The sequence below is a fragment of the Balaenoptera ricei genome, chromosome 20 (assembly GCF_028023285.1).
Source record: "Balaenoptera ricei isolate mBalRic1 chromosome 20, mBalRic1.hap2, whole genome shotgun sequence".
Lineage (NCBI taxonomy): Eukaryota > Metazoa > Chordata > Mammalia > Artiodactyla > Balaenopteridae > Balaenoptera > Balaenoptera ricei.
The window spans coordinates 51,205,156-51,231,787 of record NC_082658.1 but is presented as its reverse complement, the minus strand read 5'-3'; the positions used below and the strand labels follow the sequence as shown (position 1 = coordinate 51,231,787).

General features: G+C 52.9%; 1 protein-coding gene across 2 annotated transcripts in view; it reads right to left on the bottom strand.

Annotated features, from left to right (window-relative positions):
• The window catches only part of SGSM2 (small G protein signaling modulator 2), a 36,438-nt gene that overhangs the window by 7,415 nt on the left and 2,391 nt on the right, over window positions 1-26,632 (bottom strand). Inside the window, exons 2-14 of one of the 2 annotated variants that reach the window (XM_059907247.1) lie at window positions 24,356-24,431; window positions 10,622-10,784; window positions 10,189-10,350; window positions 9,860-9,927; window positions 9,617-9,762; window positions 9,163-9,297; window positions 8,517-8,641; window positions 8,015-8,082; window positions 7,712-7,872; window positions 7,399-7,525; window positions 5,716-5,850; window positions 922-1,075; window positions 95-159 (exon numbers count right to left, since the gene is read on the bottom strand). In XM_059907247.1, the coding sequence (XP_059763230.1) occupies window positions 95-159; window positions 922-1,075; window positions 5,716-5,850; window positions 7,399-7,525; window positions 7,712-7,872; window positions 8,015-8,082; window positions 8,517-8,641; window positions 9,163-9,297; window positions 9,617-9,762; window positions 9,860-9,927; window positions 10,189-10,350; window positions 10,622-10,784; window positions 24,356-24,431 (1,585 nt within the window). The remainder of the gene's footprint in view (window positions 1-94; window positions 160-921; window positions 1,076-5,715; window positions 5,851-7,398; window positions 7,526-7,711; window positions 7,873-8,014; window positions 8,083-8,516; window positions 8,642-9,162; window positions 9,298-9,616; window positions 9,763-9,859; window positions 9,928-10,188; window positions 10,351-10,621; window positions 10,785-24,355; window positions 24,432-26,632) is intronic. The other variant, XM_059907248.1, reaches the window with a different exon arrangement.

Sequence of the window (26,632 nt, the reverse complement as noted above, 5' to 3'; positions counted from 1 at the left end):
GAGGGGGGGAGCCGGGAGGCCGTGACCCTCTGTCCCGGTGCCTCCCCCTGCCCCTGCTCCCACCCCCTGCGGCCCCACCTCACCCCACACTCACAGCCATAGAAGGCCCGGGACACGATCTGCCTCTTCATGCTCTCACACAGCAGCCTGAGGGGCAACCTGTGGAATCAACCTGACTCAGGGCTGTTCCTCTGGAGGGAAGAGTGAGAAGGAAGGACCTTCTGGCTCAGAGGGCAGGTGGTGCAGGGAGCAGGATCTACAACCCAGAAGCATGTCAAGGGCTCCCTCGCCCTGCCAGCTACCTTGGGTAGAGCTGCTGGGGGCCCAGCCTGGCCCCCAACCACCCAGGGGATCTTGGGCAACTAACTTCATGTTAGTGGATCTTGGTTTCCTCATGTGAAAATGGAGAGGGCCATCTGAGGGTCAACAGGTGCAACAGGTAGAAAAATGAAGTTACTGGTGAAAAAGCCATCAGCAAGCATCAAGTGTGGGCACATGACCCTCACACAAGTGCCATTCACACACTGTTCCTGGCACGTGGCAGATGCCCAGATACCTGCTGAGTGTCCTCAGACGGCAGCCTGACGGCAGGATCCAGGTCCACCTTGGAAAGGGGAGCTCCAGGTACTGAGCACTTGCTCTGTGCCAGGCACAGCTCTGGGCACTCACGTGGGTATATACCTCATTCAGTCCTCACAAGTACCTTAGGGAGAAGGGGTTATTATCCCCATCTTACAGATGAGGAAACTGAGGCTCAGAAATGGAGAAGCTCAGAGAGACTCAGCAACTTGACAAAGTCACATGGGGAGCAGAAATGAAATTCAAACCCAGGTGTGTCCAACTAGAGATCACCCTTCAGGCAAGTGACACAGCCCCAAAGGACAGACTGACACATACACACGGATGGACACACCCACTCACCGGTCGGGGACACAGCTGCAGTGGCTGGGGGGTACGTATGGGGAGCTGCTGGTGGAGTAGGAGAGGCAGGAGGAGCCCTGGCTGCACAGGGGCTCCAGGTGCCAGGCTGGCAGGCTGGGTCCAAAGCCCTGCATCTCGATCATGTCGCCAGCATCTGAGGGCAGGAAGGGGGCCATGGTCAGGGCCCGGCAGGTCTCCTCCCCCAAGTACCCTGCAGCATGCCCACCTCTGTGCCCAGAGCTGCAGCATGAAGTCACCCTTTGGTGGAAAACCACAGGGGTGGTGCCTGCCTGGCCCAGGGTCCAGAGCCCAGAGTTGGAAGTGGAGGAGAGAGAGGGCGCCTGATACTTCCCAGCCTCCACCTAGTCTTTCTGAATGCGGTAAGATACTTTCACTGAGTCATGGATGATTGTGTCTATTCTCTCCATATTGCTATAAGCAATGGAACAGACACTTGTTTTTCTAGAGGGAGGAGAAAAAAAGAAGGAACAAGAAAAGCCTGAGCTCTCTGAAATGCTGCCAGCTGGCTTGGCCTTCCAGGATTCAGCCTGGTCCTCTTGGGCAAACTCTGGGATGTGCAGAAAGGTGCCTGGAACATTGCAAACTTTGAACCTTCCCATGCCAGGAGCGTCCACTGATCAAAGCCCCTGAAGGACCCCTGAGCCACCAGTCCTGGTCCACAGACCTCATCCCCCTGAGGGTTCTAGACCTGGCAGCCAGTGGCTAAGGAGGAGCAGTGCTCCCTGCCCAGGCCAGGTGCCCCCAAGTTCGCAGCAGCGGGTGAGTTCTCCATCCTTGCCTAGCCTGACTGCACTGCATGGTGGCCTCCTGCAAACACACAGGTGAACTGGCAGGAAGGGCAAAGTTTCCAGGGCTGCCAGGCCACTGTGGGGATGAGGGTGGCAGCTGGGCACGCAGTTCCACCATCCAGAAGAATGTGCCCGGTGCAGCCTCAGAAGACAGCTCCTTGGACAATTTTACACCACAGCAGACCAAGCCTCCTCAGCCGGCCCAGCTAGTCTGAATCAGAACTCAAGACCCTTGAGAGCTTCGAAGGCCCACGTGGGGCAGGCACTGCTCGTGGGGGACTCTGGCAGATCCAGTGAGCCACAAAGATGAAGCAAAGTGAGGGCAGAAAGTGAAAGGGCCAGGAGATGACGCCAGGAAGGAGGGAGAGAAAGAGAAGAATGAAGAAGACAAGAAAAGAGAGAGAGAGAGCTGTGTGTGTGATAGACTTCTTTCAAGCAGTAGTTCTTTTCTGCGAATTATGGCCTGGGCCCTGGCCTGCTATGAGTCTGGAGCAGACCTAGGCCTGGGTTTTGTGGGAGCCAGACTCCAGCTCTGGGTGTGCCTTGGTGGGGAGGGCTGAGCTGACCCCCTCCAGTCCCCTCAGGGGCTGCCCTGTCTTGGCCCCAGGGCTCTCTTCCCAGACCCACGGCTGGGATTTTTATAAATATCTGGCCCTTCAGCTCCACCAGGAGGCAAATTAAGGAACGCATTTGGTGTGGAGGGGCTGCGGCTCTGGGAGTGAGGGGTTGCAAGCCATGCCTGATACTCTGGGAAGAAGAAGGAGGGGGCAAATGCAGGTGGGATGGGGCAGGAGCCCAGCTCAGGCCCCTGCAGCAGGCAGGAGAGAGGCCAGTGGTGGGAGGAGCCGGGGGCGGGGGGCGGGCGGTGTGTGTGGCAGGAGCAGGCCCAGCCAGGTAGGCAGCAGGCAGCAGGCGGGCAGGCAGGGGGTTGCCAGGTGCAGAGGGTGGGCACACAGGGAAACGAGTTCATGCCCAGAAAGCAGGGCCCAACCAAGGCAAGTCTCCTGGGTCAATGCTCTTCACCTTAATTCTCCAGGAAGGAGCTGAACCAGCCAGCATTGAACACTGCATCTCTGAATTAACCCAGTGCAGACAGCTGGAGCTCTGGCGTGACTGGGCGAGGGGCAGCAGGCTGGACGGGGGTCTGCTGGGCCAGCTTTGACTCTGACTCTCTCCTCTGAGCGTGAGGAAAGTTTGAAGCAAAACAATTAGGGTGATTGAACCCCACAGCCCCTAAGACTCCGAGTGAAAGGTGCCTGGCCTGGAGCAGAATTAGAGTGAACAGCATCTCTGCTCTGTGGGGAGGCAGCGGGAAAAGGAGGGGAGGGGGAAAGGAGAGTCTGGACACCCGCCACTTGATTCACATGCACAAGTCAAGCATGTTGCAGGCCTGGAAAGCAACGGCTAGCAGGACGGACTCAACAGTGTTGTCATTATGGACTGGAGTGGAGATGGGGGCTCCCATACCATCTCCCCAGCCACCTGCTGATTCTGCTTCCACACCTCCTCCCCTTTCTCAAGTGTTGGGGTCCCAGGGCCTACACACTGGGACCGTCTGACCCCTGAGTTCCCCAAGAGGATGCCCAAGCAAGCCCCGAGGCCTCTGGACCCTGTAAGATTCTCTGACCCTGGAGGCCTCAGCTCTAAGAGCAGCCAGGGATGGCTTCCTGTCTCCAGGTCCACTAATTAGGGGCTCTACTGGGACTCCTGCCCCCTACAGCCTCCAGCCTGACTATAATTTGTGGGGTGAGAAGGGGCTCCCTGGCTCTCCTGACTTAGCTTCCCCACATGGCTCCAAGTCAGCTAACCTGGAAATAAGCATCAGCCTCAAGCCCAGGTTTGCAAGGAACCAGGTGGCAGGCAAAAAACATGACAAGTGAGGAGGCTCCCCCGAGTTCCCACCAGCTGGCCTGCAGGTCCCACTGGAAGGGCTGGGAGGGAGGGCAGGCAGGACAGGAATGTGATGGGTAAGGGGAAGGCGCTGGCAGTTGTGTTGAGGGTGGGCTAGGTGTGTTCTAGGCTGTGGACTTGGTTGCCCATTACAGGCTTGGTGGCTGAGCTAAGGAACTGGGTTCTTTGGTAGAATTTTGTGGAAGCATAAGGAGAGTGTCACATATTCCTAGACGCCCCCTGTAGGGGCAGGGAAAGGGGAGAAGGAATTAATCTGTGGCCAGGGCGGAGGGGAGAGATAAGTTAGGAGTTTGGGATTAACATATATATATTACTATATATAAAATAAACAACAAGGACCTACTGTATAGCACAGGGGACTATATGCAGTATCTTGTAATAACCTATAATGGAAAAGAATCTGAAAAAGAATATATATATATTTTTATATCTATATCTATATCTATATCTATATAAATATATATATATATATAAAACTGAGTCACTTTGCTGTGTACCTGAAACTAACACAACATCGTAAATTAGGGAACTCCCTGGTGGTGCAGTGGTTGGGATCCTCCCTCTCACTGCCAAGGGCCTGGGTTCAATCCCTGGTTGGGGAACTAAAATCCCACAAGCCAAGTGGCCTCAAAAAAAAAAATTGTAAATTAACTATACTTCAATTTAAAAAATGGTTTAAAAAATTAAAAATAAAAATTAATTAGTTAGAAGAATGGTAGGGAATTATTCAAATGGATTCAGGGAGGCATAAACAAATTGGAAGATATTACTGTAATAATCTGCCTCACAAATTCAATGTTCCAATATTTAAAAGAAGCTGAAATTAGGGGTGTTGTGTGTGTGTGTGTGTGTGTGTGTGTGTGTGTGTGTATTTAATAGAAATCTATTGACGTCCGAGCGTTGGCTATAATGTCTGCAGTTGGATGTGGCTATGGATAGCAGTCATGCCCCCTGCACCAAGGTGCTTTGGTAGGGCAATTGGATCAAAGGGTTCCATGTCTGCATTAAGGTCTGATGAAATAGAGATGGGTTGACACTTCATTCTGGACAATGGTGTCTTAACTTTCTTCTCCTACTTGTTGTATAAACGCTACCCTCATCTCCTAAAAGGTTGGGGATTATATATTTAATTGGTCATTCTTAGAGTATAGAAAAGAGAGATGAAGCTTTTCCCACTAGCTCCTATATGGACAATAAATATTTTTAATGAAAAAAAAGAAATTAACCTGTGGCACGGGAATGGTGGGGATGGGGAGCTTCCCCTAAACTCCAAGACAGGTGGCCTCAGCCCTTCAGAAGCAATCTTCCCTGAGCACCTGGGCCTGGCCCTCACTGGTCCCCTGACCAGTCCCTCTCTACAAGTCTAGCTCTGCGCTAAGATGAGTGGTGGACAGAGGAGCTGTGGGCACTTTCCTGTCATTTCCAGCGAGGGGGCCTTGGTAATCCTGGAGTCAGGTCCATGAGGGCAGGAACACACCTGTCTTATACCCTTGGCACAGATATTTCTAGATTTCATGCTAAAGTGTCAGCTGGGTAAACTGAGCCCTGGGTCTCTTTCCATGGTGACCCTGACCCCTCACCTGACCACAGGTGACTCCTGTCCCCATGAGCTGTCCAGCCCCTACCCCTGCTGAAGAGGGGCCTGGTACTTCTGTCCTGTTTCCGTTAAGTCAGGAGTCAGAGGCACAGGGCCCGTCTTCCCAGCCAGCAGGAGAGAAAGAAAGAGACATTGTCCTGGGTTTGCCAGCGTGACCCCTCCAGAGTGGGAACAGGGCTCTCAGAGAGCCATTCATTTCCAACAGGGAACCAGATAATCAGACCTTCCCACCAGTCAGTCTCTTCCCTCTCGGGTGCAAAGCCCTCTCCTCACGTTCAATGGGGAGCCCAGAGTCAACTGCATTTTGTACTGTCCCCTCCTGCCAGCACCTCCTTCCACCCTCCCTCATCTGCATCCTGGGTGCAAGTCCCATAATGCCAACACTGCCATTTGAGCCCCTGCGGTGGGTGGCAGGTGGGCCCAGGGGGGTGGGGCGGGAGGATGGGGTGGCTCAGGGAGAGGGGGAGGGATAAAAACCTTTCATCGGGTTGGGAGCTGTGAGGTTCCGCGAGCAGATCATTGAGAGCATCGCGTGTAGTTTATCCTCCTCTTCCTCATCATCGTCCACCGAGGCCGCGCGGCTGGCCGCTAGGTGGTGGTAGTTAATAGTGACTGCTCAAAAAGAATAGCAGAGATGCAGAGGCATGAGGACCCTAGTCCCGGGGCAGGAGGGTCCGCACTCCCTCCTTAGGGAGAGCAGAATGGAGTCTGGGTCACCTTGAGCCTGCAGGGCATGGAAGAGGGGAAGGGGGGACCTGAGAGTCTTTTGATGAGTTACTGGGGAAAGTATGGAAGAAGGTGAGGACACGGCGGCAGCTACAGAGCTCCACTCTTGGAGGATGCCCTCTCTAGGAAGAACAGAAGAGAGAGAACTGATGGGGGCGCCAGGGTAGTGAAAGACAGGGACTCCCCAGCCCTGGCTGAGGCTGGGCATGACTGTTGGCAGATGGATCCCAATCATTCTTCGGCTCGTGTCATGGTCAAGCTGAACCACATCTGAGGGTTACCCCAAATCCCCCGCTTCAGACTATAAACCCAACCTTCTAAGGGCTTCCCAGAGCTGCTCTCCAGGAGCCTGAGTCACCCTGCTGGGCTTCAGCTCCTTGAAGTGACCGGAACTGGGAAGTACCAAGGCTTGAAGAGGGCAAGTGAAAGCTGCAAAATCTGAGCCAAGCAAGAGCCTGAGATTAAATGCCAGGTCTGCAAACACGTTTTGGCCAAAGCTGAGTCTCCTTCTCTTCATCAGGCACACCTGGGAGGGAAGGGGGCCCTAGGTCTCCTGCCCTCCAAGCCTGTTAACAGAGAACTCGCGCTGTGGCTGTGTGTTTGCAGTCTGGGCAATCTGTCCACTAATACGGAGACAACTTGTCGACAACTTATTGGCACGAGTTAGTACATTTTGGGAGAAGGTGGTCTGGCTGGCAACAAATGCTCTGGGCTGGCATATTCCCTGACCTTATCCCCGAGATCAGCCATTCTGGCCTGGAGAAACCTATGGGCAGCAGCCGTGCTCTGACCAGAAAGGGAGCTCGTGTGTTGGTAGATGCTTATGGACAAGCCCCCTGGGGCCCAGAGGGGTTATGTCCAGGTGGGGCAGGACCCACGAGGGCCAAGCCACCTTTCAACTCCTGGCGCCACAGATTCCCCCTGCAGCTCCAAATCTCACCCCAGACGCCCCCCTACTCCTGCTAATGCTCCCCTCATCAGTAGCTGGTTGGGGGAGGGTTCTGGCTCTAGCAGAGTCAGTGAACAATTTACACCATCTATAAAGACGCGTTGACCCTGCACCCTGGCTGCCTTGTTGGGGGGTCAGGTGGCAGGCTGAAAAGAAACCAAGAGTTCTCCACCTTCTATGTGTAGTCTCACCACACTTTTTCCCTGGGGCAGGGCATGAAAGGATGACCAAGAGAATATTGTACAGCGACACCTGGATCGGCTGAGCCAAGAGCCTGGGGTCACGAGCTGGGGAGAAGACAGCTAGGTAGACAAGAGGCCACTTCTCCGAGGGATGATTTGCCGGGGGGGAAGGTCCGGTGAGAAGCTGAGTAAAGACCTGCCTGGGTTAACCAGGCCTGGGCAGTGGACCCTGCCTGCGGCCCCCTGGGTGACACTACTCCCCCACCTCTCTCTTCCTCCACGAATGACGTTTGGGACACTTACTGTGCTCGTGCCTGTGGCCAGGGTAAATGATCCGGAACACGTAGTCGGTGGCCCGCCCCGAGCCCACGTCCTCCACGTCCACGGACCGCATGCTGCTGCGCTTCCGTAGCCTGGGGAACACCTTCCCCTGCGGGGAGAGGGGCGGGTGGTCAGCCTGCCCAGGGCGGGGTCCAATCCACGGCCCCCCCGCCCCCCACCCAGCTAGGCTGCTCCTAAGAGCTCTGTGTGGGGAAAGGACGGGAGGCCAGCAGGTGGGCGGAGAACCCACCCCACACATCTAGGCTCACCTGGAGCCTCCCAAGCCCCGAGGTACCTTCCCCTGCTGGGTCCAGAGTGGGGGCTCCAGCTGTCCTCGAGGCAGAAGCCCGTTCTCCAGGCAGGACAGGAAGGACAGCAGGTGGCCCCCCTGCGGGAAGTGCAGTGGTGGCCTCTGGATGCCATCCTGGCTCACCAGTACGAGCGTGCCGCCGTTCTCTGGGGGGTGAATGTGGGCCAGTGAGGCTGGGTAGGAGGACAGTGGGGTGGGAGCGTGGGGACGGAAGGAGGGGGACAGGAGGTCCGTGCACGGCGCAGGCTCTCTCCCCTCACCCCTGTGCCCAGGACAGGGGAGGCTCACTTTGCTGGTGGCAGTGGATGCAGACAATCTGACTGAAGGGCACAACAAGGGCGTAGTCCCAGTAAACGCTGGAAAGGAACCAGTTTGGTGTCGCTGTGTCCCAAGACCTGCCATCCCGCCTTCTTCATCTCCCGGCCCCGACACCCGTGAGACTACCCTGAATAGTAGTATTCAGGGTACTACTATTAGTACCCTGACCGTAGCCGAGAATGTGACCTCGGCCAGCCACCTTGTCCCTCTGGGCCCCACGCTGTCCTCATGGCACAGAGCCTGGCAGTCTCAGCTGCCTAGAGCTTGGCTCAGGCAAACCTCTCTGTGCCCAGGCCCGGCTCAGTCCTAGAGAGCTCGGGAATCTGTCCAGGCAGCCTCTCCCTGCAATTCTTGGCATCGGATAAGGAGTGAGGCCTGCCCCCTGGAGCAGGCTGGGTCTCTCCATCCCCCGCCCGGGAGCAAGCCCCGACTCCCTTTCCTGGCTCCTTGGAGGAAGTCCCAAAGCCCCCACCTCTTTTCCAGCTCGGAATCCCCCAGAGTCCCATTCATGAGCTGGTTGGGGGTCCACTTCAGAGTGAGGCTCTCTGCAGACTGGTGCAGGGAGAGGTAGCCAGGGACAGCCTCCATGTCCTCCTTCTACAGGGAGCAGACACACCAGAAGACAGAGAAGATGAGGGCCCGAGAGGCTCCCGGGGATGGCCTACGGAAAAGGAGCTCCAGGTGCGTGCAGGGTGGCCAGGCCAGGCCAATCACAGGATCCTGGACTGGGGGCCGGGAGGAAGTAGGGGGCATCACGTGCCACACGCAGATGCGGGTGCCTCTTTTCCCTGGCTGGCCTGGGGCCGCTGGCTCTGTCCTGTCAGCCTCCTGGATGCCAGGCGTGTCCGGGCCAGCCATACCCAAGCTGGGCGTTCACCCTGCCTGCTGGCTGACATTCCTACTCCCGGACGGCCTGGTTCTCAGCTGGCCAGAGCAGATGCCATTCCTGGCTCCTGCCAGCTCAAGGCTGGGCATGAGGCTATGAAACAGTGAAGTAGGGGGTGGGGCCCTTCTCCCCCTTCTCTCTAGTCAAGCCCCTGGGAAAAGGGATGAATGTGGCTGGAGGTCTTGGTGCCTTTGGAAGAGGGAGAGGAGGGCCGGGCGTTAGGCTCTCCTACCGGCTGTACCAGCACGTTGTTTTTGCCGTAGAGCAGCCGTGTCCTCGAGTTCTGGTGCAGGGACTCCACATACTCACGGGCGCAGGCGGCTAGCCTGTCCTCCGACGCGCTGCCACTTGAGTGCCGCTTCCGGATCTGCGCACAAAGTCACGGCTCAGCCCCCAGCCCCAGGAAGTCAGCCGTGGGGGTCAGCCCTAGGCCTCCATGCGGACCCTCTCTAGCTGACCCCAAGGGTCCTTCCTGTCCCCAGTTTGCTCTCAGCCACGGACCAGCTCTGTGCTCCTAGCATTTATGTGAGCGCCAGTGTGGGGAAAAGGTTCTCCTGGGGTGGCCACTACCCTGGGCATCTCCAAGGCCCAGCCTACATCTGCCAGGAGCACACAGCCCAGCTGCTCCTCCCCAAAGGCCCAGGGGCGTATCCTGGGTGAGCACAGGGCGGAAGAGTGACACCTACTCCTAGGGCTGGGCGCTTCGCAGGGGAGTCCTGGCGATTTGGGGGACCCCGGATACGGTGCCTCTGGACCAGCTCATCAGCCGAGGGGTCGGTCCAGTAGTGATCAGCTGTCTTGAGCTTGGTGTACTCCAAGGCACAGGGTCCCACTGTGGAGACAGGGACAGCCAGCTCGGGGGTGCCCCCTCAGCACTTGCCCTGGAGCCCCCACTGGCCCAGCACAGGCCTGTCTGCTACTAGGCTTACCTAGAAGAGAGGCCAAGATGGGGCCAAACACAGGGTCTGCCAGTAACGCCTCCTTCTCGTAATACTTGCTGCCAGGGGAGAGACAGACGGGGTGACCACTGGGGCTCCAGGACTCATTCCAGGGCCGTCAAGCTCACCAAGGAGATACATCCCCACAAGGATCAAATTCATGTCAGTTACCGAGAAGAAATGAGTCCACCAGGACTGAGCTTTGTGGGGTGCCTGGTGTGGTCTCTGCTTTCGGGATGCTACGGGGGGATGGCACATGCCTATAGACCGTGGTGGGCAGTCAAGCACAGGGAGGGGTGGGCTCAGGGAGGGGCAGTCACCTGCAGTTCTCCACCAGGTACTGCACGACCCTGTCCAGCACTTTCTCGATGAGCGCCGTGCGTACCCATATGTGTTTCAAGGCCTGCAGGCTGAGGGCTGGGGCCTTCCCGCTGGCAGAGCCCTGTCTCTGCAGGGTCTCCTGGTTGCCCGCCAAGGGTTTCCTGCAAAGAGGGGGTGGGCTTCAGGAGTGTGAGGGCTTGGGGGTGAGCCTCATCTGACTGGTGGCACTGGGAGCGGAGTTTGGAGCCGCAAGACAAGCACCCAGAGGACTGACTGGGACGGGGGGTTGGAGGTGGTGGGCAGGACCTTGTGCCTGGAAGGGCCACCCCCCCACCCTTAGGCTGGCCCGTCATCCAAGAGGTGAGGCCCTGCAAGAAAGAGCAAATGGAAAGAGCAGAAGGGAGGCATGGGAGGGGCTGGTTCAGGGCTTACCTGCCCTCTACTTGCTGCTGCAGCTCCTGCACCTTGTGGCAAACCTCCCCAGCCACCGGGCACGTCTTCCCCACCTTGGTGAACAGGGCTGCCATCTTGTCACTGCGCAGGAAGCCGGCGGCACGGCGCCTCAGCTGATGCAGGAGGCAAGCCTCCACCGCACCTGGGCCACAAAGGGAAGCAGCAGCTGAGCCTGGGCAAGAGCGGGAGAGGGAGAAGCACTCCCCTCCCCCATACCTATGGAGAGCAGAGAGGCGAGGGCAGGCCCTGGCTCTGCTAAGACTAGGGGGTGAGGTTCGGGCTTAAGACAGGCCACGGAGACACACCCTGACCTCTCTCCAAAATGCTCCTGCGGGCCCCTCCCCGCTCCTGCCCAGGGTGGACCTGCGGGGGCTTTGCTGTGCCACACCGTCCCTGTCCCTCCCTCTCATCTGGTATGTACGTGCCTCCTGTATGCAGCATCGCCCTGAGGCTCTGAGGACAAAGCTGCCAGTGCCACTTGGCATGGGTGACTCCACCCCCTGCCCACGAGGGCAAGCACGGACAGCACCTACAGGACAGGGGATGTAGGGAGCACACAGCCTGGCAGCCCTCCTGTAGAGCAGAGATGATGTGGTTGCTAAGGAACGAGGCTCTGGAGAAGGAGCTGAAATATTGATGAAGCCACTGCAGAGATCGGACCTGACAGCAGCCCTGAATTATTGATGAGCCCTGCAGCCGACAGTGAGGGATTTCTACTTCCCGTGCAGGGAGGGCTTCCCTTCATTCATTCATGTTTTTAGGGGCTAGGCCTACTCTCTCCGTCTGGATTCTGCTCTCAGCAGACAGGCCCCATAGGAAGGAAAGAAGGGCTTGGTGGGGGGGGGGGGGTGGGGAGCTGCCCTGGGCACATACAGATTCTAAAAAAATTAGTGTGTAGGTGTGGGGGAAGGAGGGGCTTGGTCATTACTGAGGACAAGCTGATTGTTTTACAGCCGAGGAAGGAAAGGCCCAGAAAGGGGAAGAAAGCTGATTTGAAGTCACATAGTGGCAGAGCTGGGAGTAGACACAGGGCCCCAAACACTGGCCCAGCCCCTTTCACCTCCTCCAGGTGTGTTGGGGGGGTGGGGGCCCACAGGTGGGAGGAGGTCTCCCCTCACTTCACAGGTACTCTTTTTACAGGGATTGTGTTGGAGGTGGGGAGTCAGAACAGGGTCTGAAGCATGGTGCCACTCGCTACTTCTGGAAAACATGGGTAAGTGACTTAACGCTCTGAGCCTCAGTTTTATCATCTGTGAAATGGGGGAGACTTCTTAGAACTGGTGTGAAATGTTACACGAGATGAAGTACGCAAACCCCTCATGCCGGAGGCCCTTGATGCAAGTCGGTTCCTGACTCCTAACCTCTTTTTGTCGAGATCCTGTTCTATGGCTAACCTGTAAGGGCTGGGTTTTTGCAAGTCCTCTCACTGGCAGAGAGAGGCGAGGACACACTAGAGAGAGGATCACAGGCTGCCCCAGAGGTGGGTGGAGGTGTCATTCTCTTAGGAACAGGGGAACTGAGGCCCCATCAAGCTTACTGTGACTAACTAGTGTTGTTAGAATATGAAACCTGGGGACTTCCCTGGTGGTCCAGTGGTTAAGATTCTGTGCTTCCACTACAGGGGGCATGGGTTCGATCGTTGGTCGGGGAACTAAGATCCCACATGCCACACAGTGCAGCCAAAAAAAAAAAAAAAAGAATGTGAAACCTGGACTTAGGAAATAATCCCTGAAAACAGAGGCTCTCGCCTGTTTTCTGCCTTCATTGTTACTGACAGACAGTCACTGATGTCCTATCAAAGAGTTTTGTTTGGCTCTCTCTTGTACTGAGGTCAAGAAGTTAGAGAGAGTCCCTGGGGCCAATGTGGAAGCTGGCCAGTTCATTGAGAGCATCCCAGGGAAGGGGAGACAAGACAGGACCCCCTCCCTCTCCTGGGAGCTCAGGCCTCGGAGGACTTTATTTCACAAGTTGCAGCCTTTCCTTCATGGCATGTTCATATATCGATGAGCACATGCGTACGCAGACAGATGTATCCACAGGTATCATGTGTGTATGGGACATGTGGGGGAATCTTTGCTTAAGTGTCCACATATTCCCCTCCATGGCTGTCCCCTTGGTCCCTGGAGGTCCTGCGTGGCCCTGGGGTACATAGGTGAGTGACCTTTTTGTCCTAGTCTCTTAGTCCTGGGGCTGCTGCAGCTACAAGTCCACAGCTGGAAGAAGGTGGTGACGATTTCCTGGGGTGGCACTCCCCGATCAGAGTGGGAGAAAAGCAGCACTGAACAAGGCCAGAGCAGCAGCAGGTGGCACCAGTCCTGCAGAGAATCATGTGCCTTGGTGACGTGACTAATTGCCGGGATAATGAGTCATTAGCTTTCCCACCTTCCCCAGGCGACTGCCCGTGTAGCCAGGCTGGGGAGCCTGGGGATGCAGGCAGCAGCTTGGCCTCACCCAGCCTGCCAGGCAGATGTGAGCACAGGCCTCGGGGTTCTCTGGGGCGGGCGGAGGCATTCCTCAGCAATTACTGCAAGTAGGGAATATTGAGAGAAGCCCAAACAACACACCCAGTGCCCCCACTCACCCCATGGCCCCTAAGTTCCTTCTGTGAAACCCGGGCAAGGTGCCAGGCAATGTCCGCAGAGGGAAAAATCTCTCTCAACTCTCTATGTTCCAAGCAAAGTAAACGACCCTCTGTGCCAGGTATTCCTCAGCTGGTTCCATGGGCTCCTCGGCCAGTAGTTGTTCAAATTATACTAGTCCTTCCCCACTCCCACAGGGCTGTCCTCCACAGGGAAGGAGCACGTTACTGTGTGCAGTGTGTAGGCAAAATAATAATAACACTGATAATATATAATTGAGAATTACTCTCCTAAGAGGGTTTGTTGATAGGCTTCTGGACCTTCAAGACCCCCTAAAACTGCACACAGAATCACTGGTCTGCTTCTGCATGCTTAGGTGAGTGTTTTTATTCTGGATAAAGGATCCTTGGCTTTTAGTTTCTAAAAGGGGTATCTGACCCCAGAAAGTTTTAAAACCCTGCTCTAAGACTTTTGGGTTGAGCGGAACCACAGACACTTCCACTGATCGGCACTTACAGACATGCAAGTACAAAGATCCCCCTGGCCTCTCCCCACATACAGAGAACACCACACTCAGAACTGCAGTTGTAGAGCTATCAGCAATAATGCGCAACTCTCCAGCTGTCTGTGCTCCCCAGGAGGCCCTCTCACAGACCATCAAGCACTCTTCTCCAAGGAGAAGGTCACACAGAGGCCCCTGGAGGAAACGCCCATCACAGCCAAAGCACCAAGTCAGCCGAAATCTTCCCCCTTCTAACTGAGCTGTCTGGGCCCTGGTCCCCCAGCCATGACGTGAAGGTTTCAGGAGCCCCTGTCTCAGGGTTCCCAGCACCACCCGCAGCCACTCTGGTTGCCCCAGAAGAGGGGAGAGACAGCCCTGACGTCATTTGGGTCACTTCACATAAGAAAAACACGTACTAATTGATAAAAATCCACACTCTTTTTGGTCATTGGTTGGGATGGGAAGGTTTGGGTGAATGAATTGAAACAGAGAAACAGCCATGACTCAACAAGCATGATCCTCTCCCTCCCCACCTTGGTCTTCCAGTGGCCTTTGGAGCTATGGTACCGGATGAGCCCAGGGTACCCTTTCTACTGTGTCATCCTATCCAAGTGACAGCAAGGCTCAGGGAACTGCAACTTGGAGTGGGCAGGAATGGAAATAATTTTAACTTTAGCACCTTGCTGTGGACATCCCACCCTGACAAGGTCTGGCACCATCTTCCCAAGGAAAAGCAGTGAACTACAGCCCAGACAAGCCCTGGGACACTCCCTCACCAGTCTCTGACATGCCCCTAAAGTCTATTAAGATACGGGGCTCAACAAATGCTGCATGGATTGGAGACCACAAGTGCTAATGGAATCCTATAGGGCCCCTCCCACAAACTCCTTACCTACTGATTTAACCATTCCAAGGAGTCCAATTTAGAACAGAGGAGACATCGGTAGATAGAGAGGGAAGGGACTTGGGAAGTTACTGAATGTTCTCAGACCTTGCTGGAGGGTGGGCTGATTGGTAAGACCCCCTATGGTGGCAATGTGGCACTATCTATTAACATTGCAAATAACCTCTTACCTAGTAACCCCTCTTGTGAGAATCTAGCTTACAGATAGAATCAAGCTTACTTAGTTATAACAGCAGAAGACTGGAAACTATCCCCTTGTCCATCAATAGAGGACAGATTAAGTAAATACGGCACATTCATACAGCATAATATTATGCCCCTCTGAAAAAGAATGAGAATGATCTCCAGGAACTAATAATGGAAAGGTCTCCAAAAGCAAGATGCAGAGCAGTTTGACTGCATGATACCTTTTGATTACAAAAAGGGTGGGGTAAACAAAGAATAGAATTAAAAAAAAAAAATCAGGACAAAAAACTCTGGAAGGATGCATAAGAAGGAAGAGTGGTAGTATTACTGGTGTGGAAACTGGTAGGTGGAGGGGAAGTGGGTGAATGGGGGCAGGGAAAGGAGTGAGACTTTTCGCTGTGTACCTTTTGTAAAGTTTTGGTATTTGAGCCAGGTTACCGATTCAAAATAATAACAATAATTCCATCATGAAAGGATGCTAGAGATTCTCTCCAACCTGGAGGTGAATTGAAAGTCATGAAACTCAGAAAGGCTGGGTCTGTCCATGGGCACCCACCCCATCACCAGCTCCCTCAGCAAACAGGGTCTGCAGATTAGCTTGGTTCCCCCTCCCGCAGGAGGATCTGGGCTCTGCTTAGGGTAGCCACTGGTGATCTGAGCTGCGTAGGGACTTGAGAAACAATTCAGTGGGCTGGGACAAGCTTAGGTGTCTCAGGAGCCCACGAGAATGGACTAAAGCCATGGCTGCCAGGAAACGCAGCAGTGGTTGAGAAGGGTCCTCAGTCAGCCCAGGGGTCCTCAGAAACAACCCCCGGCTCTCACACGCATATCCACATTTAAACTGTGTTCAGCAGCCAAGGGACCTGGACAAGCCCAGCCTGGTAAGAGGGGGACCCACTGAATGGCTTTCAGAGAACTAGGTCAGTTGGCTGAGGTAGAGGGACACAGCATCCAGAGTTAGCACAGCCTGACATGAAGGCTGGGCCCAAGGCTCTGAGCCAGAAGGGGTTGATAATGGGAGGAGCACGTATGTCCAGTGTCCCCTGCTCCCCACCTCTGCCAGCTGCCATCTGTGCAACAGGCGAGTTCAGTTTCCAGGTGAGGAAAGCGCTGGGTGGAGCAGCTAGCCACAAGTGGCTTGCTTTGGTCCTGGAGTTTTGGGGGACATTACTCAGAGCAGAATTTTTAAAAGCCTTGGATGGTGAAACCAAGATTTCCAGGAGAGGAGCAGCCTCCCTGGAGATAAAGGAATGGGTAGGATGGGCGGCCTTTTTTTAAGTAGGAACTTCCTCAACTGCCCATGGAGGGAGTCAACGTTTCACTTGTAGCGGATGAAGTGAGGGGAGCAAAGAGGCGAGGCCAGGCATCCTACGTCTCTCCCCCCACCACTTCCCCGGCCAGCTATTTCCACCAGGGATTTATGACGGCTGCCTCCACGCGGAACAAGCATTTCTATGGTAACAAGGGTACATTTTTCCTTCCGCCTGCACTGGTGATGCTGGCGGTTTGCTTTGGCTTTGAGGGGGGTGGCACTCAGCCTTGTTCAAAGCCCTAAAACAAGAAAGCAACTCTCCCACCCAGACTTTCACCGGGAGGAGGAAGCTCTGCCCCGATGTTCTGGAACCAAGCAAGTGAGAGAAATGGAGTTCACACCACACACACCCGTCTTCCTTGCCCTGCTGGGGGTGGAGGGCAGAGTCTGCACGTGCCGTGCGCACACTGGCTTGCCAGGGGACCAGGCCAGCGCCAGCCTCGCCCAGCTCGACAAGGGACCCGCTGTCTCCAAGGGTATCTCTGGACATCATGAGTCCACTGTTTGGTGACCCAAGCTACGCCTCCAACTTCTCCTCAATGCCCCACATCTCCAGACTCCACTCCTGGGTAGGCCTCACAGGGGGACCCATCCCTGGGCAACACAGGCTTTAGAGTCAGACAGATGTGGGTTCAAACCCTGGTTCCTTTCCTTACTAGCTTTTTGACTTTGTGCAGACCACTAAGTCTCTCTGAGCTTCAACTGCAGGGAGGGAAAGGAACAGGTCCCACCCACCTCGATGGGTGCTGAGTGACTGAAGGCAACAGCATGTGCAGAGGTGCACAAGGCTCTTTGTAGCACCCAGAACATGGAAGGCGATGGGTGAGCATTACTGCCTTTCCTTCCTGCGCTGTGCCCGTCCCCTGCCCTCCCTCTGGTAGCTACAGATGCTCTGGCTGTGCTCCCCTCTAAGGCCACCCCTCCCACCTGTGCACTGGATTTCAGCCCCTTTCACCTCTCAAGGACATCACTCCGGCATACGTCCCTTCTCTTTCCTGTATCTTTAATTTTTCCCTATTACTTTCCATTTGTACATAACTATTCTGTAATTTCTCCAATTAAAAAAAAACACACCACCACCTCCCTTGGCCCTACATCCCCATTTAGGTGTTAAACCATTTAGCTGCTTCCCTGCACATAAAATTTCTCAAGAAAGTTGTGTATGTGCCACGCAGCTAGATGTTGTGATAACTGTTGTGACAGGTCATCTGGAGCTGCCTCCCTGAAGAAGGGCTAGGTCTTGATCTCAGGGGAAAGACTCTTGGTGCCCTTCCTCGGGCCTGTCTCCATAGAGGGCCCCCTTGGCAGCCCGAGAAGGCAGGACAGGGAGGGGAGGGAGGACATGTGCTGTGGTCACCAGAGCTCTCCCCACCCCCCTCTAGACAGGCATGGCTGTGGCTCCATCAAGGTCAAGGATTTCCCATGGGCAGTGACTTATGGGGAGAGGGATCACATAGAGCTTTTCTGTTGGGACAGGAGAGCTGCAAACGCTCGTTTTTCTTACAAAACCAGCCTTCATAGCTCGCCTCAGCGGTTATGGTCAGCACTGAGGACTCAGGACTTTGGCCTTCCCTGTAGAAGCTCCCTCCTGGTGGGAGCCCAGTGTCCTGGGTTTCTACTCTTCCTCCTCTTTTTGGATTTCACCATGACTGGCCACCGCATGACTGACCATCCTACTGTCTGGCAGCCAGGTGATGACTCGTCTGGTGTGGGCCAGTGAAGGGCTGGGTTTGCGTCCGTCTCTTTGGTGTTCGCTCTCTAGAACTACACAGGTCCCCCACCCGGGCCCTGTCGTTGGTTTAAAAGACCAAGGATGGGAAGGGAAGGCAGCAGCCTCAGCAACAGCAGGTCCTTCCTGACTCCAACTGGGGGTCCAGGATCAGGGAGGACCCTTCAGCAACATCTGCTCCCCTTCCCTGTTCTCCCCACTGCCCCTGGGCACAGCTTCTAGGCTGTGAAGCCTCCACCACTAACAGATGTCTGTACATGGACTTGGGGACAGAGGCTGGGCCAGCTCGGGGGTGGGACTATCTCTATGTGTTGGATTAAACACAACAGTCTACAAGACAAATTAAATTATGAAAATTCAGTGACTAGCATTTAATGCTGATCTACTCCTATAAAGTATTCTAGGACTTCCCTGGCGGTCCAGTGGTTAAGACTCCACGCTTCCACTGCAGGGGGCATGGGTTCGACCCCTAGTGGGGCAATAAGATCCCGCATGCCGCGTGGCACGGCCTTAAAAAAAAAAAAAAAAATTCTATATTTACGTGACTTCAGACCCCACCCTCCAGTATCCAACATCCAGTTCCAACACCCAGAAGGTGGGGCAGATTTCCATACTTATTTGTCTGTTCTGCAGGCTTATGTGTCCAGAATCCTGTTTAAGGTTTAAGGATGCATTCAATACATAGTTTTTGAAATAAAAATACATCCTATAAAAAAAAGCTGCATATACTTGCTATCTCTATCTCTTCCACCACCCATCCTCTCCTCCTCCTCTTCCTCCTTTTTAAAAAAACCATTTCATTATGGAAAATTCCAATCATCTACAAAAGTAAAGAGGATGATATAATGAACCCCCGAGTACCCATCACACAACATAAGCAATGATCAAGGAAGGACCAATCTTGCTTTAGTTATACCACCTCCAACCACTTTCCCCCTTATCCCTAGATTATTTTGAAGCAAATCTTACATATCATATATTTTTGTCCATAAATATTTTAGTGTGTATCTCTAAAAGATGACTCTTTTAAAAACGTGTACCTAATACCTGTACTGCACCTACAAAATCAATAATAATTTCTTAATATTTTCAAATTCCTTGATTGGGTTCCCAGAGTTCAAATTTTTCTGATTGTCCAGATGCTCGAAACTCCCAGAAACATGGATGCCTAAATGGAATCCTGGAGAAGGTTCTAGGAGGCTTTATGGGGAAGGTTAAAAGATCACTTTCAAGAACAAAGTAGAACGTCACTGGTGGTGGTGATGACAACAACATTTACTGAGCACCTACTGCATACCTGGCTCCATGCTGTGTGCTTTACCCGCATCACTCTTTTAATCCTCACATCAACCTTATTCCATAGGTTCAGAGTTGCTGAATAAGTGGCCATGGTCACACACTTGGTGACATGGTCAGTGTGTGAACCCAGGTCAGGTTTGCCGGACTTCAAAGTCTCAGCTACAGACCATCACCATGTGCCCTCAGCCATGCCCCAAGACAGGGCGAGGGGAGCCAGTCTCCCAGAGGGCCTTTCTTCCTACTGGATCATTACCACATGGAAAGTGGAAGCCAGATATGCTGAGAACGAGCTGTTCGTTCAGTGTGGGCGGGGAGAAGAGAGAAGGAATCCCTTTCACTGAAGAGAGACAGAGTAAAAACTGCCTGGTGCCTGAATCTCAGGACGTGCTGAAATACCTCCGGCTCCAGTATCCCAGGTGGGATGCACCCTCCCGTCACACCTGCTTCTCTCCCAGCTCATTAGCATCTCCTTGCCATTCCCCGGAGGAGCTTGCTGCGGCTGAACTTCCCGGCTCATGAAAGCTGCTTAGCAACAGGGAGCGGGTTAATAAAGCCCTGGTGGTGTTCCCAGCTCCACAGACTCCACCCCCGTCTCCCATTACAGCTCATCCTCAGCCTGAAGCAACCCTCAGGTGGACCGATCAGCGCGGGGAGGGCAGGGAACCTAAGGACTGAGGGGCAGGGCTGGTCTGGGTCCCGCCCCCGGTGCCTGTGGCCGGAAAAAGGAGATGTTTACAAGTCTAAGAACCTGCTCTGCCAGGCCGGGAACCTCTCTGTGGGCCTCCTAAAGCCCTTCTACCCACCAGTGGTTAAAATCCAACCTCAGCGCCCAACTGGAATGGAGCAAACAGAGACACTGTGGAGGCAGATGCTGCCCTCTGAGCCAGAGGGGCGGGGAGGCACAGTGCTCCGCGGTTAAGGCCTAAACTACCCCAGACCCCTCGATGGGAACAGTAACTGGGCACTCTATGAGCAGTCATATTGCTATTACAAATGCAGAGTTCAAAGGTGAAACTCAGGACAATCTGCTGTTTAACCCTGACCTTGAGTTGCCCACAAGCAAAAGTTAAGAGCACCTTGCCCTCTGGGGGTTGGGGTGGCAGGAGATATCAGCCTACGCCCGGGGAGCGGGGGGTTCAGGAAGCCACAGAAAAACAGGAAGCATTAATTTCATTCAGCAGCACAAAGTTTCAGAGGCCATATTATGGAGCAAAACGCAAACGTGACATGACTTTTTAAGATGAAGACGAGATATCCAAGAAGCTTCTCCCAACAGTGGGGTTTGGGCCTATTCTCCAGTGCGCGGGTACAGTCACACAGCTCCTGGGGGCTGGCAGGGGGTGCCTCAGAGCAGCAATGCAGCCTTGCTCTGTGGTAGGAGAACAGCACACATAGAACCCCTCCCTGCCAGCTGGGTTTGCCAGCAAGGCCTCCTCACAAGGTTCCTACCTGCTGGGGCCTGTCTGGCTTCTAGACAGACAGGTTTAGGAACAAGCACAGCAAACACAACAAACGCATGTTTCTCGTCAATCCTGGGAGTCTCACTCCTCCCCTTGAGGAACAGCAACTTTCCTGGGTTTGCCCAGGGCCAGGTCTTGACCGAGAGATTCTTCAGTTCCATTTCTAAGGCTCTCCAGGAAGGTTCTGTTTCCGGTTCAAAAATGTCTGTATTCTAAGGAAGCTCAGGGAAGCTCATCTTGCTCAGGCCCTGACCTCTTCAGTCACCCCCTAGCCATCCTCTGCGATGAACAGAGGGGCCAAGGCAGGGCAGAGGGGCCCAGGACCCCAGCCCTCCACAAAGCTCTAGTGAAAGGGGTCACTCACTGCACAGTTAATCCAGTCTCCACGGCCTTCACTCTGCTCCCTTTCTCTCAGCACTTTCTCTGCACTCCCACTTCCCCAAGAACGAAGCTGAATTCTGGATGTGGCTGGGACAACTGCAAGACCCAGGGTAAGACTGGACCCACTTCAGACTAAAAATGCACTTCTGAACATTTTTCCAGGGGGTGAAGGAGCCTGGCATTTCAGAATCTCCAAAAAGCCAGAAGAGTGGAGTTTTCCATCAGTACATGTCTATTCTCTCTGCCTCCCCCTAGGAATCCCTGATCATGATTCCACTCTGTGATGCAGGCAGGAAAAAAGGTTGATAATCACTGCTTTTTTTTTTTTTTTTTGGCCACACTGGGTGGCATGCGGGATCGTACCAGATATCAAACCTGTGCCCCGTGCAGTGGAAGTGCAGAGCCCTAACCACTGGACTGCCAGGGAAGCCTCGATAATCACTGCTTTAAACCAACCTTATTTGGAGCCCAAACTGAGATCCCCCTCACCACTGAACACCATTTTCAACAAAGTATAAAGATTCCTTTTCCCGTGGGTCTCAGATGCCCCGGCTTGACTTAGCTTTACACTATTGGGAGCCCCTCCTGCTAGCATTCCCTTCCGTGACTGTGCACTAAGCCCAAGGCAGAGGCAGCAAACTGGCAGAGGCTTGCAGATGCCTTTTGTTTAGCCCACACAATTTTTTTTTTTTTAATGGGAATTAGTTATCAGCATTTAAAACTTGGGACATTTCATGTAAAAACCCAGACTTCTGGCTTCTCTTAAAATAAAACAAAGGCCATAGCAAGCCAGGGCCAGCATTCCTTCAGAAGCTGAGTGGCGGCTGCCCCCTTCAAACATGGCAAGTGCTACCCAGTTTACCCTAGTCCCCACCACTGCCTGCTGTCCCACACCCGGACTTCTCTCGTTCGACCCTGTGGGCATTTAAGTTTGCACTTTGACCTAAGGCACCTCCTGAAATCCAGCAGAACAGGGCTCCTCTTGCTTTGGGGCTGATCTTAGAACCCTGGAGACCTGGGTCTATTTCATAGTCCCTTGTTCTAGTCCGTGACTGAAATTGGCTGAAAGTAGAAGAATCTTTCCTTTTGAAGGTGATATCCCTGCCTGCTGGAAAGAGCCATGCGCTTCAAGGCAAGAGGCAAAAATGAAAGCCCTGCTGCTTCCTGGGGGCCCCTGGACTCATCAGAGGAGAGCTGACGGTTTCTTCTCACCCTAATGGACCTGATGGTGGGACGCCAACAGCTTTTTCCCCTGCCTCTCTTCCCCCATTTACCTACGGCCGCCCACATGTGGCACCCGTGCACAAGCTGTTTGTGCTATTTTATTCTGTTTTCTGTGTTTGCTGTGTGTGCTCTGGACAAAGCCTAGCACCATGCCACGACTAATTGGGCCACCAGTAGAGCCCTTCTGGTGACAATGACAGACAGTGGCTGACGTCAGGGGAACATAGCACAGGTGGAAGGGATTAGGGTTCTAATACTTGTCAAAGTCACCTATTGCAAGACTAGCATGCTTTTTCCCCAGCAGGGCTTCTGCGAGAAAAGGTAGGATCACATTGCTCCTGCAAACCTGAGAACCGTTATATCATCTCAAAGAACCAGGGAAACTTACCCGAAAGGGAGATAGTAGGACCTCAAATCCTGCAAACCTAGTTTCAGGCTTAACATCCAAAAGAGGAGGAAACACAGACATTCTTCTCATCTCTTACAATGCTAGGAACCTTCACATGTATCATCTCAATACCCACAGAAACTCCTTGAGTTGGGAATCACCACCCTGTTTTTAGAGGAGCAAACTGTGGGTGACAGAAGTTAAGAAACTTGTCCAAAACAACTTGAGAAGCAGAGCACCAGGATTTGTCTGAACCCTCAGTCTGTCACTCGGGCTCTGTTCACAGGCTACCTCTCCCCACTCGCCCTCCCACATTTCTCTGCTTTATTTGTTTTTTCGTAGCTGTTGCCACACCTGTTATTGCAGGATATATTCATGTGTACATTTGTTTTCTGTCTCTCTGCCCACAGAATATAATCCTCCGGGGCAGAGACGCTGTCCATCTTGCCACTGCTGTTTCCCTACCTGGAGAACAGTATCTGGAATCTGGGGGACCTTCAGTGTTTGCTGCTGGACTGATGGGAGGGGCAGCTCTATCGGCCTCACCATGCTACTGTCAAAAGTGTCCCTTCCCGTATCTCCTCCTTTCATTCCTTCACCTCAGAAATGCACAACCTCCCTTCAATGAACACCAATCTCAGAGGCCAAGGAAAACAACATAAAGGTGGCAAATGGGGGACTTCTCTGGTGGTCCAGAGGTAAAGAATCCGCCTTCCAAAGCCGGGGACGTGGGTTCGATCCCTGGTCAGGGAACTAAGATCCCGAATGCCGCGGAGCAACTAAGCCCGCGCGCCACAACTACTGAGCTCACACGCCTCAACTAGAGCCTGCGTGCCACCAACTACAGAGCCCACGCGCCCTGGAGCCTGCGCACCACACCTAGAGAAGAGAAAACCCGCACGCCACAACTAGAGAGAAGCCCGCGCGCTGCAACGAAAGATCCTGCATGCCGCAACTAAGACCTGGCACAGCCAAAAATAAATTAAAAAAAAAAAAGATGGCAAACGGAAGGTCAAATTCCTGGAAATCCAAGAAGTTTCAGTTGTGTGTAGGGACAGGCTTGCTCCTACAAAAGCAAAAGTGTTCACGCTGAGGCAGAAGCGTTGGTTTATTACAGACTTTCTCCTTTCTAAGGTGGGAAGGCTTGGCTATCCCTCCTTTACACTCATGTTGTTCTGCATGCAGTCGAGTGCTTGGATAGTTGGGATGTTGGAGCAATGCAGGTGTGATTAATTAGAAAATAGATGTGGCACAGAAAGCATCCAAAAGCACAGACCCTTCCCCAAAGTTAATGTAAAGATAAACCAGAGCAGTGGTTCCCAAACCCAACTACCTAGGACAATGGCCCTTAAAGTGTGGTCTCTGGACCAGCAGTATCAGCGTCATCTGTGAACTTGTTAGAAATGCAAATTCGTGGGACCGCCCCAGGCAGACTAGAATCAGAAACTCCAGGGTTGGGACCCAGGAATCTGGGTTTTAACAAGTCCTACAGGTGACTCTGATGCATGCTAAAATTTGAGCGCTACTGTCCTTGGGAACTAGACATATATAGTCAATTCTTGGGCCCTGGAGATCCTGATTCAGTAGGTCTGGGATGGGACCCAAGGAGATTCCATAAGCTTCTGAGTTGATTCTGACTTGCAGCCAGATTTGAGAACTACTAAACCTGAGGACTCATCTTTCCCTGGCCCCAAGATAGTGTCCTCAGTTTTTAAACCCTCTCCCAGTAGCCCCCAGTCACTCACTCACCACATAGAGTAAGGATGTGGCTGCTGTCTTCATGCACAAACTTCCTGGTGACAGCCTCCTCCATGATTTGCTTCACCTGTGAATAAATGGGCAGCATCGTTATTGACTGATTGATTAATCGATTGACCAAACGCCTGTGAGCAAGTAAATGGCTTGGCTCTGCCCCCCTGGTCTGGGTTCAGACACCTGCAGAGTAGATGATAGGAAAGGGAGGGGTGGGGAAGCAAAGTTTCTTCAGTACAGATAGCACCAACATCTTGGAAAGGCAACCAGGAAAAAAGATGCTATAAACCCACCAATCAATCAGTGCAGATATTCCAACCCAGGAGGAAGTGCCCTGCTATAGAGAACAGGGGTGGGATGCTATTTGCTCACCTGTACTTAGCTGCAGAAGGGCCTGTGGGCACGCACTGTCCTTTAGGGACAAACTGTTTCAGTACAGGCTCCAGATAAACAACCTGACCCTCCTTTTCTCCCTTCTCTGAGGGTAGGGGTAGGTCCATCTAGGCCTCAGGGACACTCCCCACATGCTCACAAGCCCAGTCTTCTTTCTGTCTAGGTAAAACCCTATGTTTGGGTTCCTACCTGGATGTAAAAGCTTCTGAATGCCTTGTAAGGTAAGCGGTCACAGCCTTCTTTAGAAAGCACTTAAAAAAAAAAAAAACTTCAAAATTGATGTACAAATAGAAAAGGGTATATATCATAATTACACAGCTTGAAGAATTTTCACAAATTGAACGCATCTATGAAACCAGCATCAGATCAAGAAACAAAACGTGACCAGCACCCTAAAGTATCCCCAGACTCTGCCATGTTTCCTTCTAGTCACTACTTCCCTCAAAGGTACCCACTATCCTGACTTCTAACATCATAGAGCACTTTTGTGGGGTTTTGTACTTTTCATGGATGGAATGGCTCACTGTGTAGTTTTTGTGACTGGGTTTCTTTTGCTCCTTGGTGTGACTGTGAGATTTGTTCATGTTGTATATGGATGTGCGTTGTTCATTCTCCATTGTGTGAACAACTCACAGTTGACTGGCATTCGGGTAGCTTCCAATTTGGGGCTATTATGGGTAGTGCTGCTGTGAACATTCTAGACATGTCTTTGTGTGAACACGGGTGCTCATTTCTTTGGATTTATATTTTTAGGCAAGGAATTTCTGATGAGTATATTCTATATTATTAGATTTTGCCAAGTTGCTCTCCAAAGTGGTTGTACCAATTTACACTCCCAGCAGGAGTATATGAGGTTCTAGTTGCTCCCAACACTTAAACCAAGCACTTTTGATGCCTTGGGGGAACCTGCCAGGAGACAAATACTAATACTGAAGATTAGAGGGATGGATTACCTCAATCCCAACATTAAATCTTACAGATATAGTAAGCTCTGGGAGAGCTAGTCTTCGCCATTCTTTGGACAGTGTCCTGTGTCCAGTGTCCTGATGCTGCTCTAGCTCCCCAGGCCCTCACTTTCGTTTGGAGGGTGGTAGAGCTTCTAAAGTCTGGGGAGGAGGGAGGAAGGACCCGGAGTCTCCTCCCTGCTGCAAAGTGCTCATGGTTAGCGGTTAGGTAAAGGGGGATCAGATCGATCCTGCACTCTATTTTTTTTTTAACATCTTTATTGGAGTATAATTGCTTTACAGTGGTGTTAGTTTCTGCTTTATACCAAAGTGAATCAGCTATACATATACATATATCCCCACATGTCCTCCCTCTTGCGTCTCCCTCCCACCCCTCTAGGTGGTCATAAAGCACCGAGCTGATCTCCCTATGCTATGCAGCTGCTTCCCACTAGCTATCTATTTTACATTTGGTAGTGTATATATGTCCATGCCACTCTCTCACTTCGTCCCAGCTTGCCCTTCCCCCTCCCCGTGTCCTCAAGTCCATTCTCTACGTGTGCATCTTTATTCCTGTCCTGCCCCTAGGTTCTTCAGAACTATTTTTTTTTTTTTTTTTTAGATTCCATATATATGTGTTAGCATACGGTATTTGTTTTTCTCTTTCTGACTTACTTCACTCTGTATGACAGACTCTAGGTCCATCCTCCTCACTACAAATAACTCAATTTCGTTTCTTTTTATGGCTGAGTAATATTCCATTGTATATATGTGCCACATCTTCTTTATCCATTCATCTGTCAATGGACACTTAGGATGCTTCCATGTCCTGGCTATTGTAAATAGAGCCTGCACTCTAAACTATTAAAACCTTCCTAGATTACTTCCCAAGGGGTTTTGCATTAAACAGAGCATAATGTCACAGCTCAAAGACCTG